This window comes from Olea europaea, unplaced genomic scaffold, assembly GCF_002742605.1.
Source record: "Olea europaea var. sylvestris unplaced genomic scaffold, O_europaea_v1 scaffold311, whole genome shotgun sequence".
NCBI classification, from domain to species: Eukaryota; Viridiplantae; Streptophyta; class Magnoliopsida; order Lamiales; family Oleaceae; genus Olea; species Olea europaea.
Window position 1 is genome coordinate 368,466 of NW_019249854.1, and position 17,771 is coordinate 386,236.

General features: G+C 36.1%; 2 protein-coding genes across 3 annotated transcripts; one reads left to right on the plus strand and one right to left on the minus strand.

Moving 5' to 3' along the window:
* Positions 1–760: 760 nt before the first annotated feature.
* LOC111385243 (far upstream element-binding protein 2) lies at positions 761–6,942 on the plus strand. 2 transcript variants are annotated; one of them, XM_023009619.1, is made up of 6 exons: positions 761–1,242; positions 1,983–2,272; positions 2,506–2,598; positions 2,679–2,750; positions 2,908–3,024; positions 5,692–6,942. In XM_023009619.1, exons 1-6 carry the CDS (start codon positions 945–947, stop codon positions 6,760–6,762), a joined length of 1,941 nt encoding a protein of 646 aa, XP_022865387.1. In that variant the 5' UTR covers positions 761–944; the 3' UTR covers positions 6,763–6,942. The 2 variants fall into 2 exon arrangements, with proteins under 2 accessions (XP_022865387.1, XP_022865388.1); XM_023009620.1 differs by having other exon boundaries at positions 762–1,230.
* A 1,575-nt stretch (positions 6,943–8,517) lies between these two features.
* LOC111385236 (ferrochelatase-2, chloroplastic-like) lies at positions 8,518–12,937 on the minus strand. Its single transcript, XM_023009610.1, has 9 exons — positions 12,659–12,937; positions 11,925–12,234; positions 11,697–11,840; positions 11,485–11,586; positions 10,531–10,634; positions 10,286–10,412; positions 10,034–10,186; positions 9,411–9,511; positions 8,518–9,178 (listed from the first exon to the last, which is right to left on the minus strand). Exons 1-9 carry the CDS (start codon positions 12,727–12,729, stop codon positions 8,863–8,865), a joined length of 1,428 nt encoding a protein of 475 aa, XP_022865378.1. The 5' UTR covers positions 12,730–12,937; the 3' UTR covers positions 8,518–8,862.
* Positions 12,938–17,771: the final 4,834 nt, after the last annotated feature.

Here is a 17,771-nt window from a genome sequence, read left to right on the forward strand (position 1 = left end):
GTTTCTTAACAATGACATTTGGTGCATTATATTTGGCGATTGACAACGGAGGTAGCCCAAGAATACAGCAATATTGGCGATTGGACAGTAAAATGAAAACAAGTGACAGTAAAATGCTGGAAAATGGCGTGCTTCCAATCCAGAATCAATCAGACATACAGAAAAAAATGCTAGGCCAAGAATACAGCAATATTGGAAAACATACAAAAATTTCGGTAGCTTACGTATAATGTTGTGCTTTTAATCTCCGACTCTTGCAATGAAAACGCTAGCTGGAGGCCACATAATAATGCTCGAACCACAGCGTAAAGAAGATCGCAGTTAAGCCGAAATCAACCCCATTTCTCGAGCATCCGACCATAGCGAGTGGTGTAAAGGTTGTGGGAGTTTATACTGTGACTGGAGGTGGGAGGTCGCCGAGAAGGATGGTGGGTGTGTCGTCGGCTGCGTGAGAGGGGTTTTGGAGAGCTGAAATCGGGGGAAACTGAGTGCGCCAGCTTGAGTGGTGCTCTCCGATGTTCAGATTGTGATCGGAGGTGAGGATGTGGGTGAGCGTCGACTAGAAGGGAGGCTTGTGGGAGAGCTGGAATCGAGGGGAAATGAGGCACGGTCTTCTAATTCTCCCTCCTTTTGTTCTCTGTTTCGTTATCTTTTTTTTTTTTTTATTAAGTGGAAGAAGAAAAGATCGTAATACATGTTACCAATTTTTGAATCGCTATAAAAGGCCCGTGAACAATCCCTGTACTCCAAGCATTACTCTAAGGAGGACCCGACATTACCTCCGATGCCACTAGTACATTATGACACCGACATTATATACAAGGAGATAAATCCTTATTCTAAAATCCCCGCCCTTTCTACCTAGGTTTTCAGTACTCTAGCTCGCTTTCCATCTGCAGAAACTCCACAAACACTCCCCTGTATCTATCCATCGAACCACACCAATGGCTGAGAAGGTACAGTACGCATCAGTAGATGGCGAATCGAACAAGCGCAAGTACGATGACCCCTCACCCGTCGAGCGTAGGCCGACTGGGTTCTCGTCGCCGCCGGAGTCGAATGCGCCGTCTTCGTACAATAGCGGCCCGCCTCCTGTAAATGAGATCGAGCTAGCAAAGCTGAAGGCCCAAGAGATCGCTGCCAGGTTTCTCAACAACGTTGATCCCACGAAAAGAGCTAGAGTGGAGAATGGAGCTGGAGGCGGCGGAGGCTTCGACTCCAATGACTCCAGTAAGGATTCTGGTATTTCTATTTTAGGATTTTTCCTGAACTTACATGAATTTCATCTATTTCTAAGTATGTACTTGGGTTTGACGTGTTTAATGCCTTGATATTTTGGGTTTCTTCTGCCACATACTATTTTTTTAAGTGTGTTTGTTTCTATCTCTATATATATGTACTCAAGAATTCCAAGGCAAAAATTCACTTTTCTTGCTACTAGCGACGGGACTATCTGTACACAAATTTATTGTGTGAATTCTGAATGCTTGTATTTAATAGTTTCCTTCCATTTATACTAGTCACGCACCAAATTGTATAAACTTATTGTCCGGGGGAAGCTTGTATTTGTTGCAACGTTAATGTAAACAGAATTTATTTGATTAACACATGCATATCGGGAAATCACGATTTTCTATATTTTTAACACATCCATATTGGAAACTGGATTCAGACCATTAGGACAAAGACAATTTATGCTAGAGATCACCAGCCATATATTTCCCTGCTGATGTAATGGATAGCTTTGTTTTAAATATCTGCTTTTGTTTGTGCTTTGGTATACATGAATGTAATTTTAGGTGTATTTATGAATTTATTTTTATTTTTGCCTCAAGTTTTCATTAAAATATCTTTTCTTCATATAAATCCTTGGGCTCCCTGCACCTCTATGTGCTCGGTGTGCTGTGATTTGATGTAAAGGAATATGGTTTGAAATCAATTATTCCTTCATTTAGAGCTGCATTAATTTTGTGTGGTTGCAGTTCTAGGTCAGAAATCCATGGGTTTGGCTTTTAGTGGTCCACCACAAGGTGCTTCTTATGGTTACCCAGCTCCGAACAAGAAGATTGAGATACCAAATGGCAGGGTCGGTGTGATAATTGGCAAAGGTGGCGAGACCATTAAATACCTTCAGCTTCAGTCCGGGGCAAAGATTCAGGTCACTAGAGATATGGATGCAGACCCTAATTCTGCTAGTAGAGGGGTTGAGCTCATGGGTACTCCTGAGCAAGTAGCCAAGGCTGAGCAGTTGATTAAAGATGTTCTTGCTGAGGTACTGAAATGTTCTTATTAATCAATTTAACGACCATCACCTGTACTCGGACTGCTGCACATTTGCACTAGTACTAGTCACTTAAAATGTTTGATCATGTTAATAAATGCTGTTCTTCATATTGCTTTGGGTCACCAACCAATCAAGAGAATTGTTTAATTAATATATATTTCATTAATGTGCAGTTTACTATGTTTTTATTTGTGGCTTCTACTAACGATTTGCTTATTCAGGCTGATGCAGGTGGTTCTGGTGTAGCTTCTTTGCAATCAACTGGGCTACCATCTGGAGCTGAACAGTTGGTAATGAAGATCCCCAACAATAAGGTAATAAGCTGCTGATATTGGTTTGCTATCTGATGTCCAGTATATTTTCAGAGTTTTTGTTACAAGCCATTGATTTTCAGGTGGGTCTTGTTATTGGTAAAGGAGGTGAAGCCATTAAAGACATGCAAGCGAGGTCTGGGGCTCGTATTCAGGTAGGATTTTTGAGCTTCTGTTAATTGTTAGTTCAAGCATGTGATGCAGATCTATCAGCCTTTGTACTATGCATATATCACTAATTCTGATTGCGTTAGATGAATGCAAGTAATTGTTTCTATGCCATGGCACGAGTAATTTTTCCAAACATTGCAGGTCATACCTCTGCACTTGCCACCTGGTGACACATCAAAAGAAAGGACTGTACAAATTGATGGCACTAGAGAACAAATTGAAGCTGCAAAACTATTGGTCAATGAAGTCACCAGTGAGGTATTTTTATTAGTTGCACTTGGTACAGTTTTTCTGAATCCGCTTCAATGCATTATTTTACCTGTTTGAAAAAATGAACACATGATAGCATCCATCTCCAACCCCCATTTATTTGTGTGGTGATTATTGACAATCCCTACCAGCTGTCCATGGCAATATCCTGGATTTTGTTATTGTTGGTCTGTCCTTGCTTTCATACAGGACTTGATTTGTTGGCATTATGTAATTGATGTGAATTAGTAAGAGCTTGTTTGGCAAATAAGCCATTGGCCCATGATTTTGTGGGCTAAAATAAGCCACATTAGTGAGGTAAACCTTACTTATTTCTTTAATTCTGAGATGTTTTCGCCTTGACCGTGGAAACTATTAGTCTGCTTAGATATTAGTGTGCATCTGATAAATTTACCAGCTCTTAAATTCATTCCCTATGATAGTTCATCTCACTTCTAATAATTTATAATGAAGTTGAAGCTTATCTTTCTTTTACCATATTTGTTTGTATATTCTTTGCATAATTTAGTGGTGGTTGAGGTTTTCTTAATATAAATTATTAATAAGGATGGAAATGACGTGCTATCTTGATTTGCATTCAAGATGTAATCCCTTCCGTCACCACTGATAATTACTTGTACATTATAGAGGAGTTCTGGTCTGGTGGAATTGCGTTCCTGAACTCAAAGAATTAGATTTCATATGGAATCAAAATTTTTATTTTACAATTCACTCCAGCACGTATCTAAGGTCTTGGGGGTATATTATGTCGTAGTCCTTGGCGCTGTTCATGTATCAATATACTGGATAGTTGCCTAGAAATTTATTGTTGTGAAAATGTTTGTATTGCTTTTTATTGACGGATTATTTGGCTAACATTTTGCCACTGACAGTATTGACATGGGATGGTCACAATTTTCCTTTTTGAACATGTCTTGAGTCAAAATATAACAGATTATTTCTGGATGTTACTCTATCCCAAATAACTTTGTAAGCAATATTTATCAGTACGTTTTTTGACAATATACTGTCATGCCTTCCCTGTATGCCATTTCTGTATCCCAAGCTTTGCAGATATTTTTTGCCACTCCTGTCTGCATCTACGGCTTTGTCAATGTGGAGTAAAAATCTTGTGTCAAATGACCACGGATGGAGGAGACCAGCCTTTGCCGAGGGAGAACTCTCTTATATCTGGTTTGGTCATATGCTCAATTTCAGTTGCTAGATGAGGCCTGTATATCATTATTTTTTGGCACTTTAATAAATTTATTAAACTGTATTTTTTTTGGATAAATTAGCTATTGAGATATTGTCTCTTCGAGATATTTTGGCTTATTCTCTACTCGTTTCCTCTGCCCTTCGTTTGCAAACATATGATATTTGGATCGTGATTACGAGCACCGAGGATCAGTCTTTTGAAATATTACCTTTTATCTTTTTATTTATTTTTCAATTTTGTATATTTGGTTTTGTACTAGGCAGGTTTTACATTAGCCATCTTCCCTGAGGTATTGAAGGCAGTATAAAAAATTTCTATTAGTGTTCAAGGTATTTATAGGATATTAAGTATTACTGACATTCTTAGTTAATGGTTGAGTTAATAATTTGCGAGACCGAGGTTGCCCTTAATGGACAATCTGGTTTAATTTTGCATCTGATAACTGATACTGTTATTATGAACTATTTGGGGTTGGAGGTTATTGGACAATTAATGACCCCACCATGGAACCATTTAATGTTTTCCTCAGCATTTTTCTGGTATCATTCTGAACATCATTTGATTCATTTTCTTAAACTGCCCAGATATCTTGGAGAGAGTACTGGGGCCTTCTATTTATGGAATATGAAAGAGTATACTTTGAAGATTGAATGGAGAGATTTAACTAACATGGAGTGCCTAAAAACAAGGATATTATATATGTTTTATATACCTACTGGTTGAATATACCTAACCTGCTAGACAGGATATTAGAAGATGCAGATTGTCACGTATATTTGTTGTTTTTTGTTTTACATTGACTTAGAGGATGGTTTTACTGACTTTATTTAAAAGCAATGTCGCATATATTTTTTCATTTTTGAATTGAACTCCACCACCTTGACGGTTGGAGTTTCCATGCCACATTTATCATCTCGTCATTGTTGTTTATCTAGACTAGTTTTAATAATCTCCTCCTATTCGGTCGTCTTTTTCTATAATTTGCTTAGATAATTTGATGTGATGAATACAAGTTTTTTTGAGGCAATATTATGAGATATTTTTCCTGCACTATTGATTTTTCTTCTTGTTGATTTTAGTTTCTAGCACTTATCCATATGCTTCCTCGTTTTACCAAAAGGCCTTTAATTTTGCTTCTAGTATCATAGAACTTGTTTAGCTTTTGCAATTTTCTTTTGTACCCATTCACTTCAAATAGGGGGAGGATGGGCTTCTGCAGGAGTAACTCAATAATATAATCCAACCTGTATGGTATGTAGGCATCTGATCTTGACTAGATTCAACTCTTCTATATAAATCGTGCTTCGCATAACAACATTGGATATATATTGTTATTGTGCAACTTCCTTCACATTTTTCCTGGCTGGCTGTTTTGTTATGTTATGCTTTACCTACCCTATATTTTTTTCCATGTGATGGGTTTGGTTTCTCTTGATTAATTTGAGAATTCCATGCAGAATCGTAGTCGAAATCCAGCAATGACTGGAGGATATCCTCAGCAAGGTTACCAAACTCGACCTCCAATGAACTGGGCACAGCCTGGACCACCAATGCAGCAACCTGGATATGGTTATGCTCAGCCTGGTGATTACCCTGGTCCATCACCGCAATACAACACGAACCAATCACCTTACCCTGGTTATCCTCCTCAACCACCCTCTGGTGGGTATTCCATTGGCTGGGACCAGACAACTGCTCCGGAGAATCAGCAGGCTGCTCAGGGTGGTGGCTATGATTACTATAGCCAGCAGCAGCCTCCACAGCCGCCAACTAATGGAGGACCTGGTGCTCCAGCTGATGGTTCTGCTTATGGTTATCATCAACCACCGCCCTACAGTCAAGGACAAGGTTATCCCCAAGATAGCTATGGTGGATATAACATGCCAGCTCCTCAATCTGGTTATGGTCAGTCCCAACCAAATCCAGTTCCCGGCTATGATCAACAAGGTTATAACTCTACCTATGGTAACACCTCTAACCCGGCCCCTGATGGGCAGACAGCTGCATACGGAACCCTAGGTGATGCCAGTCAAGTGCCTGCAACCGGTCAGGCACACAATGCTGGTGGTCAGCCTGGCCCTAATCCCAATTCTGCTATTCAAGGATCAACCCAGCCCAGTTATGGGGTGCCACCGACTTCGCAAGTTGGTTATGCTACGCAACATTCAGCTGGTTATGGCCCGATTCACGGACCGCCCAATGCTCAAAAACCTCCAACCAGCCAGCCAACTTATGGGCAGCTGCAGCAGTTGCCTAGCGCTCAAGGAGGCTATGTTCAACCTGGATATCCTCATTCTCAGCCTCCAACAAGCAGTTATCCAACATCGCAGCCAGGGTATGGTCCACCACCTTATGGAGCACCACCTCAGCCGCCAGCCTATAACAGTTATGGTGGTGGATATTCCCAACCGCCAGCGTACTCTTCTGATGGCAACTCTGGTGCCAGTGCCCATGGGAGTTATGATGCAACTCCACCTTCTAAAACTGTGCTGCCTAGTGGGGCTGCGCAAGCCTCGCCATCCAGTTGAGTTATCTTTGTATTTCTGCCTTGCTCTTGCAAGTGCTGGTGCATGTTTTAGGTCTAATTTAGGTTGTATCAGGTGTCATTTTGGTTTTGCTGTCTTGTTGACTATGGATCTATGCTTTATTTCTTCCAACAATCCTTATGCATTGTTCTATTAAGAGAATTGCTCCATGTTTTGTTTAAAGTTATCGGTTGCAGTGTTTGCTTATATTATTTACTATTTTATAATAGATAATTAAAATTGGAAATAAGTAGCTTATTTCGACTAAAGATTTATTTTCCCCGCCGGGGGGGGGGGGGGGGGGCACGTCTTTTTTATTTTTTATTTTTCCTTGAAAAGTAACGTGTGCAAATAAATTTGGAAGTTGTGTTTAAGCTTTAGCCAAGCATGCTAAAACCCAAATTCAATCTGTAAATAAATTATCTCCAGTAAAAAATTATGTTGCATCCAAAATAGCCGTTATCCAGACCTAAGGTTGGTCATTAGTCACGTAAACTATTGATCATCTAGGCTCAAAATGAGTAACATTATTAAAAATTTTGGTTCAAATAGAATTAAATGGATTTACACATATCTTGGTAGTGTTGTTTGTGCAATAGTGTCAATCGATCTATGCATTACACTAAAAATATGCCACATTACTTCAAAATGTTTACTTGATTAGGAAATTTAGTGTGTTTAGCACACCTTCCACTTGTGAAGAATCGATCACTTAGGGTGTGTTTGATTACATTTATTTTCTATGGAAAATATCAGTTTTCCACCCAAATTTTCACTTTAAGTGTTTGATTGTTATTTTTTTTTCCATGGAAAACATTTTCCAACTTTTGAAAATATACCTAATTTTCCTTGTTTTTAAGGAAAACATTTTCCTTGAGTAGAGGTGGTTTTTATTTTCCACAAAAGATGGAAAACATTTTCTTTTCTAGGTGATATTTTTCATGTCAATCAAACACACTCTTAAATTATGATACATCGAATTTCAAACCATTCAAATCATGACATCTGAAGTGGTAAGAGACAATAATATTGAATGTTGAGGTGTCATGATTTAAATTGTTGGAGGTCCGGGCTACGTGATTTAAATTATCGATCCCACCACGTGTATACAAAATCGCCTTATCAAAACTTTTCTTCCACGGGGATGGTGTCCTCCACTTAATTTAATCTATTTCATGGAAGGATGTCTATTTAAATTTTTATAATTTATCTCGGCTCTTTCTCTATATTCTCTCTTCTACGTGGTTTGCAATTAGTGCAATCCACAACCCGTTGGAGATGCTATCTCTTCACTTGCATGTCACATGTTTATATGCACATTGTTGTATTTGATATGCTCTAATACTCCAATGATGGTGAGACATAAAATAATTAATGTTATTCATCTTAAGTCTAGAAGATCATCGATCTATGTAGCTAAGGTTACCGTACATTGTTCAATGTCTAAAATGTGTCAACAATTTCACTGTCACATAGACCATTGATACTTTGAAGACCCGTTGACCCAACAAATAGGTTTGATCAATAAGTTTGTGACTTAATTTAGTTAGTTGATAAAAATATTGTAGAACTTTTCTTGGGTTTGTAAACTTCAAATTCTACAAATATGTTTCTACATATTTTCGAACATACAATACAACAAAGTGTGTTTAGTAAATTTCAGTTCCAATCCGTTCCAAAAGATGACAGGACAGGACAGGACATCAACGGTTAAGCATTCATGCATATTTGGTAAAATGTACCGAACATGATTGGATAGGATTACTAAAGAAAAGTAAATAATGGAAAAGTATTCATCAAAAATTACAATTGGAATGAGAAGGACACGTTACTTTAAGCCACATTCTACAAGACAACTACAATACACGATCACAAAAGAGCAGGTTAATGTCAAACTATACGTCTCATAGTCTTTACAAACATAACAAACCAGTAGGTTAAAAAAAAATAAAAAATGCATTATTCATCACCAATTTCTTTGCTACTCTAAAGAAAATAAAATCATATCGTGAACGTAAACCGCATAAGCATTACAAATACCACCGTCAGGCTCTTGCTCTCTAGAAACAAAAAATGCACTTCGACTGAGGATCTCTGTGTTGCTTACAGAACATTGTTCTTGAAGGCCAATAGCATTTTAGGCGATAGGAGCAAAACAAATGCTAAGATTGAACCAAAGAACAGTTTGGCAACGTATCCAAATATATCGTTTTCAACTTCTTCAGAGATTGTATTTGAGGTCGACATTGCCATTGCTGAAGGCAGAGCTTCGATCACTGCATCTGCAAGATCAGTTATGAATGAAGAAGAGCAGTTCAGAGCAGGCACACGACCCCAATTAGTGATTCCAGATTCAAGAGCCAAATGTTTGTATTCCATATCAATCTCCTCAAGTGTCTCTATGTGCTCACTCACAAAGCTGAAATTTCAAATTTATAATTATATTAGATACATCACACGGTAAGGAAATTGAATTTCCAAGTTCAAATAATTAATCGATTTTGTGATTCCTTCAACTGTTTAAGGCCCAGGGATCATGCAAGAAAGTATTCCCATTCTGCAAATTCATTATTACGGGATTGTCCCTCCAAAGAATCAGACTAATGATGTATACAATACTTGAGAGGAAAAGGGTTATTCTCATAACATACCTCACTGGAACAGCCAGTAGAGACTTGACACCTTTCTGGCCAAGCTCAACAAGAACTTCATCGGTGTATGGTTTTAGCCATTGTACAGGACCAACCCGGCTCTGGAAAATATGAGTAAGAAATTAATTAAAATCAACATCGTGTCAGTAGGATATCTGAGATTCAGGATAGCTTTTCTTTTCATTTTCCTTTTGTATACACATCAATTTTCACTCCGCCAACAATAACCAGGACGGGTAGTTACTGACTCCAAGAAATTAGGTATTAGTCTATGAATAAAGCTTCTTGTACATTCCATGGATGACAATTTTGGATGATATTGTGTGCAAATTAAAAAATGCTTAGGCGGGAAAGTTAGTTGAATTCAAAAACTCTCCAATCATGTGCTGACATATGGCACAATGTCAACAATGATGTCAAACAAAATGTACAAGTAGCATGATTGATTGGTCTATTATGTGAATTTATTTTAACCCCTTCAAGGACAAGATCGACCCAAAGAATCTTGCAAGAGGGCAGCCAGTATAAAACAGTCAGTTGATAGCTCTTCATAATGTGTCAATAACTCTGTAAACTGCAAAGATAGAAATCTAAAATTTGGAAGAATAAACAATACAACCAACCTGGTAAGCCAAAGTATGATCATTGTTGGTTCCTCTTGATTTCAGCTCTTTCATTATTAAAAATATACATTCTTCCATCTGATCTTTGTATGGATCACCTGCATCCTCAACGTAACTTACTGGTACTCCATGAGCACTGAAGAAAATCATGGCCTAAGAGACCGGAGAACTCAGCATTAAGAAATTGCAGTAACTATATAACAAATATTTTCTCTGTCAACTTAAACATTTCAAATTAGGAATTCAACCCACCTCCTCTGGATTTGGAAAAATTTGTAACTCCTTTTCAATCAAGTCAGCCATAGACTTGATGTAACCTTCACGTTGATACCATGACTGTATAATAGCAACAGGTAACCGTGACAAATACGAGTCATCCCTGATAAAATACCCAGATTCATTATGTTAGAGAAAGATGAAATTGTAGCACCGGTGCAATAATAATGAACTGCAATTCCAAGCAGTTAATGGAAATACAGATTGCTACAAGATATTACCTAAACATGTCTTGAAGAATGCGAACGCTTGACCCAGTTGTTGAAATAGAATATTGAGGGTAAAGTGGCAATACTACAAGCCTTGTAATCTTATCTCTCTTAATCTATCACAGAAAATAGGGAAAAATAATATGAATCGATTCCACTGACCTCAAGATGCTCGAATGTTATGCTGAATTAAAAGTACGGTGAGATGAAATTAACATACCACAGAAAGAGAAATACATAATTAGAAAACAGAGAAGTTCACGTTTGAAGATAAACAACATCTGAAATCTGATTATATGTGAAAGGGAGAGAGTTTTTGCCCCGGCAACTCAAAAGAGATGACTAACAAAATGCCTTTGCACAATACATTCTAACAGGTAATATAGCAAAGGTGAGTTTGTTATGATGAATAGGCAGCACGAAAATCCAATTTTTTTAATATTTTTTTGGGGGTCATGAAAATGGAGAAGAAAGCAAATAGCTTAAGACTCTTCAGTTATCCTTTTAGCCTTAGGCTCCCTTTGTCTCCAAGAAAAATGTTAGAAAGAACAAACGGGAAGTAGAATTTTCCAGTGATTCGCCTGAACTTAATTTCTGGGAAAAGACCTGAAAATCTTATAAGATCAGGGAAAATCTGGAATATTTCAAGATTGTAAATTGTAAATAAAGTATTCTGTGAATTTGAAGGTATTATGCATGAAAAACAAGAAATTATTATCTTTTTCTGTGAGATATTCTTAGAATTTCATATTCCCCTCCCCCCTTTTTCTTTATCCCATTTTCCTAAAAATGATATGGATACTTCTATTGTTTGAGAGCAAATGGACATCCTTCTAAAGGTCTTTGGCAAAACACCATCTTTGAGTTGATAAAACTAAACTTCATGTAGTAACCTTCTTTTGAAGAAATATAAATCAAGAATGAGTACGTGTGAAAGCATAATTTGTCACAGTTCTTATAACATACCTGGCGAACAGCTTCCTCGGTGAATGGGTACCAATATCTCATTGCAACATAGACGTTTGCAGGAACTTCCTTCGTTTCCAGTGCCAATCTTAATGCATTTGCCTGCAATGTAGAAAACAAAAGACTGTAAATCCTAGAAAATAGCAACATGGTCATAAAATATAACCCGTTGACTTGGGAAAGGACCAAAAGTTTAGTGGCAATCTCAATACCTGCTCATTTGTTATTTTACGCAAAGGTGAGCCACCTCCAATGGCAGCATAGCCTTCCTTACTTTTGGGAGCCCGGAGTACAGAAATAAGCTGTGCCAAAGGTTGCTGGAGGAACCGGAACAACCTGGGCAGACGTATAATATCCTGTGACAGAGGATTAAAAATGTCACCAATTTGCAAATGATCAAAACCCAATTCTTGAATCTCTTACATTAATGTAAAACATACTGGATCAGCAAATAAATTGAACAAGAACGGCTGAACATCATTAAGGGTCTCGGGCCCTCCAAGATTTAAAAGCAAAACTCCAATCTTTTCCTCTGTGATATGTGATTCAGACTCAATGCTGATCCCTGGGTACATGCCCGTGCTGACTGAGCAAAATGTTTTCCCAATAAATGCTTTCCTCTGTGATTGACAACTGAGAGACAATCCTCCAAAAATGTTAATCTTTTTATCGTTTGAATTAGAATTTAAAGCCAAGGAAACTTTGGTTGTATTGCAGAAAGTCGATGGCAATCTAGCCTGAGCGCAAAGCCTGTAAATACAAAATATTACTAAAACTTAAATTTTCATATCTAGAAATATTTAACCACACCAAAATACATGAAATTGCAAAAATGTACTTGTACATATATTGAATCAATTATCATTTCAAAAATTTATATTCTTTAATTTTGAAACAACGTCATTCTCTGTCTTCCAATTTTAATTGCAAAGAGAAAAGGTAAACATTCTACAAATCCCAGAATTGAAAGAAAATTTTGTTTTTAATCTTCCAGCCCATTAAATTAACCATGACCATCCATTTTAAATGTAAATTTTTTTTTTTTTTTTTTTTGCGCTTGATCCACGCGTAAACTCACGCTCAAAGAAACCGTAAAACCCTCGAGAAATGATAACGAAAATCAGCAAACATATAGGAAAACCAATATAAGAATACACATAAAAAAGTAGCTCACGATGTAGAATTATGGTTCAAATTCGGAAGATTCATTTGTGGAAGAATCCGATGGCTCGTCGCTGCCTCCATTTCCCAGAAATTTCAACAACCCAGTTATATCTCGAAAAAAAAAACCTGTATAAAAATGTGTGCGCTGGTGTAAAGATCAAGAATCCAAGAAAATGGGTGCTTGAGGGAATATTTTAATATGACAATTTTCCAGAGATTCTACAAGATTTTTTATTGGAAGACGAAAAATTAGCATTTGAGGATATAAGAATAATAGAAAAAAATGATTTGGGTCAACACGGTGACCAGTTCAACTTTCAGCAGTGGAGGCTGGTACACCAAACGTTGCAAACCTAACTTTTTTGATTACGATGGTCAAGAGGGCGGAGTTAGCAATTTCACCGGTTAATTGCTTAGCTTTTGTGTCCAAAGAATAATGTTATTTAAGTTCATTGAAATAATCGCTACATAAATTGGGGCTGTAAACTATAATCTCAGTCCCTACTTGTTTTTCATTATATGTCCATTAAAATGAAAAATATGACCGTTATTCATCACATTAAGTTACTATATTTGACTTTCTATCTCCTTTGTGGGGTTCGTAACGGCTATATTTTTCATTTTTCTTTTTACATTAATGTGTTCCAAATGGGATTTCAGTAAAATTAAATAACGTTACTCGTTCTGAAAGGTCCATCTAGAAACAAAGTATAGAGAAAACTCCTAACATTTCAACTTTATGTTGACCACGTATGGTCTAGATGGAAAATGCGCGAATTTTTGTTTTAAAGTCCAGGCCAAAAACATGTTGAACCATTACTAAAATAGAATAAATAAAATAAATCAAACAAACAAAATCTATCTGAAACTTCAATTCAACGTGAGGTTTGCTCACGAACGAACAAAACAGTATCGACTTATGTCCACGAACAAAACATTGGAATATTTATTACTTTGAAAATTATATTTTTATCGTAAACTTGAAAAATATGTAAGAAATTCTTATAAGTTTTCAAAATATGCATTATTTTATTTATTTGTTAATTTAAACAATTAAAATAAAAAATCTTACTAATTACGCACATCTACACTATATACTCCACAACCTACTTTTTTCGAATCTTGGTTTTCATTGCATAAAGTGTCCAGCTGAAAGTGAAAAAGTGAGAATGTCAAGGGGCCCTCGATTCCAATAATACCTACAGTGAAAGTGCTTGAAGGCTAAATTGCACAATTTGCACAAGGAGTCGTCCCTTTTAGTTAGAAAAGTATGAAAAATTAAAATACAGTAAAGAAAGCTTCAACTTCCTTGATCCCCCACTAGCACCGTCGCCACTCATTCCATACCCACGATCCCACTCCAACCATCAGGCGACGGACCCATTGAAGGCCCTGTGATCTGCCTGCACTGAACTTTGGGTCGATCACATTTATCAACAGCCCACTTACCGATTTAGGCTAAAAAAAATGAAAATGGGCCAAAAAATTGGCCCAAATTATAAGAGGTGGATGCCGAAAATATAATCCCTTCCATGATCCGTTGATTCTATTCCAATTCCCAACTCAGCCCCACGTCCCCACGCAAAACAAACATTTGAATTGGAGCCCCCCAATTGAAGCTAGGGCAGCATCTTCTCAAGACCAGTGGATCGGGCAGAAAATATATTCCGATAGTGTTGTGGATTCTTCAATTATGAATTATTTTAAGCAAATTATTCGAGGACGGGAAGAAGAAGTTGCGGTTATGGAGATGGGAAGAAGCTCCATCAAACGTCATTCATAGTTGCCGTAGATGCATTCCAAAAAGGAGTATTGTTAGTGAAGTGTAGGTGACCAGCTGATGGTTGTTTTGGCGTAGAAGTTCTCAAAAATGGTGAAAATTTAGATGACACAGGAAATAATACGTTCCTGTTGGCCTATAGCTAGTTGGGTATGGTCTTGGTCCCTGAAAATCAATGTTTGTAAAATCGGATCGGACCGACCAGTTCAACCAGTAAAATCGAGAATCTGACCAAAATCTAGTTCGGTTATACTAAATTAATCGATTATTTAATAACCGGAAAACTGGTCAAATAAACCAAAAATCGGGAACCGGTTACAGTTTTGGACCGATTTTCACATCTTTTTTTTTTTTTTTTTTTATATATATAAAAATCTATAAAATAAAAAGGTTACCTTAAAGACGGAAACACATATACTCACTTCTTCACCTATGGAGCTCTTTTATAATCATTTCTTGAATCTCATAATTGATAAACTTTCAATGTGAGATTGATAAAATTTAATAAAACATAATTTCAATGCACTTTCAACATGGGATTGACAAACTTCAATAAAGCACACTTTTTCAATATTATTTATGGCGACGTGGTGCATGATTACACAATTAAATTACTCAATTTCTATAGATTGCTAAATATTTTTTTAATCATACGAATTATTTTGTAAAACTGAAATGAGTTTTTAAGTGATCTAAAAAATAAAAACAATTAAAATTTATATTAAAAACATACATTTGACATATTAGTATTTATTTTGAATTGATGGTGTAAAAATTTAATTATATATTGTTGTGAAAATAAAATTTAAATGTTTATAAATATTTATTTATCACCTCATCTAGTTCGGTTATACTAAATTAATCGATTATTTAATAACCGGAAAACTGGTCAAATAAACCAAAAATCGGGAACCGGTTACAGTTTTGGACCGATTTTCACATCTTTTTTTTTTTTTTTTTTTATATATATAAAAATCTATAAAATAAAAAGGTTACCTTAAAGACGGAAACACATATACTCACTTCTTCACCTATGGAGCTCTTTTATAATCATTTCTTGAATTCCATAATTGATAAACCTTCAATGTGTTATTGATAAAATTTAATAAAACATAATTTCAATGCACTTTCAACATGGGATTGACAAACTTCAATAAAGCACACTTTTTCAATATTATTTATGGCGACGTGGTGCATGATTACACAATTAAATTACTCAATTTCTATAGATTGCTAAATATTTTTTTAATCATACGAATTATTTTGTAAAACTGAAATGAGTTTTTAAGTGATCTAAAAAATAAAAACAATTAAAATTTATATTAAAAACATACATTTGACATATTAGTATTTATTTTGAATTGATGGTGTAAAAATTTAATTATATATTGTTGTGAAAATAAAATTTAAATTGTGAAAATAAAATTTAAATGTTTATAAATATTTATTTATCACCTCTGGTTCGACCCCGATTGAACCTTTTGACCCTCGACCCTTCGAGTCGATGTCCGGACCGTGTTTTAAAACATTGATGAAAATTCATTGCTGGATTGATGTGGCTGATTATCATATAATAACAATCTATAGGAAGTAGAATCTATCTGGAAACTCGTCATTAAGCCCTGTGATATTGCTTCTCCGGTGTCATTAGAGCTCACTTGAGATCTGTATTTCGGCTGGTCTTAAGATTGCGAAAAATGTTAACGAGGAGATGCCAAATAGAGACGATTCTGATATTACTAATATTGCCCGCACTGAAAAAATTTCCTAGGTTTGCCCCTATCATCAAGATGAGACAAGACATCTTGTCTCTATTTTTGTCGGTGAATATAATATTTTCTGGTCAACGCCCATGAAACGAGATGTTAGAAAGATTCGGGATCCCTAATCTGATTTATCCCTTTTTAATGTCATTTTATGCGATGTTAATGATCAAAATGAATGAAAACTATATAAAACGATCAAGTCTACCTATATTTCCAAAAGGTTGGAGGTTTATCTTAACTTTTGCTGAAAGATTAAGAGGGTGTTTGGTATCATTTTTATGTAAAAATGCATTTTGAAATAGTAAATTGATGGGAAATGTGTGATTAAAAAATAAGGAAAAGTTTTTTATTTACGTGTAATATTATTTTAATGAAAAATGTATGATTGAAAAGAAGAGAGAAAAAAATGCATTTTGAAAAAAATGGGTACCAAACGGAGTCTGAGAACGAGATATAATTTTCTTTTATTTTTTTGAGAGAAAATTAGGTTGAACTCCCTAATATTTTACGTAGCATGGTTTTGGACTCCTAACTTTTAAAAGTGGTCACTTAACTATTTTATACATATGAATCTGAATTTTTAAGTAACGGGAACCATTGATGTAGATGTTAAAATCGAATATTACTTCCAAATGACTTGGAACAATAATACTCCATATTGATGATTTGTCAATGTATTCGGGGATTAAGATTAACATATTTAAACAGATTGTAGACTCAAAGTTTCACTTACCGAAATTAACATCAAAATTTACACTAATCGAAAGGTTTAAGTAGAGCTTTTTTTCCGATATTTTTAATGGGAGGAAATAAAAATGAAAGCAAGAAAAGAATCACACACATTAGTCCTTGGCTTCATTTGCAATAAAGCCTAATCCCTGTCCTTCACAGTAAATAAATTCACTCTTTTAGGGTTTTGAGGGGGTCAGGTCCCGCTGCTCTATATATATTCCGCCCATATACAATCTGGACAATCTCATCCTGTGCTTTGCCCTAATGGCCGTAAAAGTTTAAAGCCTCATCTCTCAAGCTGGTTATGTACTACTTCGTAAGTATGATTGGTTTTTTGCAGAATTATGTTTTTAATCACTGATTTTCACTTTTTCTCTGAAGAGCAATCAGATTTATGATAGATTTGTATCGGCTCTGTTTATGAGTCAGCAGCAGGTGCCCTTTTGATGGTAACCCGTCTGCCGCGTAGAGCCTATATAAATTGTGCTGGTTTGAAGATCCATGAAACCCATTCTGGTTGTTTCATGATACAATAAACTGGTCACATTATCTATTGTAATTTTCTTCTCGAATACGGCATTTTTTTCAGATACGGTGGCTTTGTCTCTAAATTCAATGACAAGCTGACTTTTGCACGGTGCCTATAGAGAGAGCTACTTATCACGATTGTAGGAAGTTGGATTTCTCTTTGCTTTCCTTCAAATTCATAGTAGCAATATTTTCATTTTCTAATTATTTTTCTCTCGGAAAATGGAATTCGAAAGGAATAATTACACGTGGGTAAATTCTGGTATCCATTAGCACTCTTTATAACTTGGAATTCTTTTATTCTTTTTTGCGTTGCA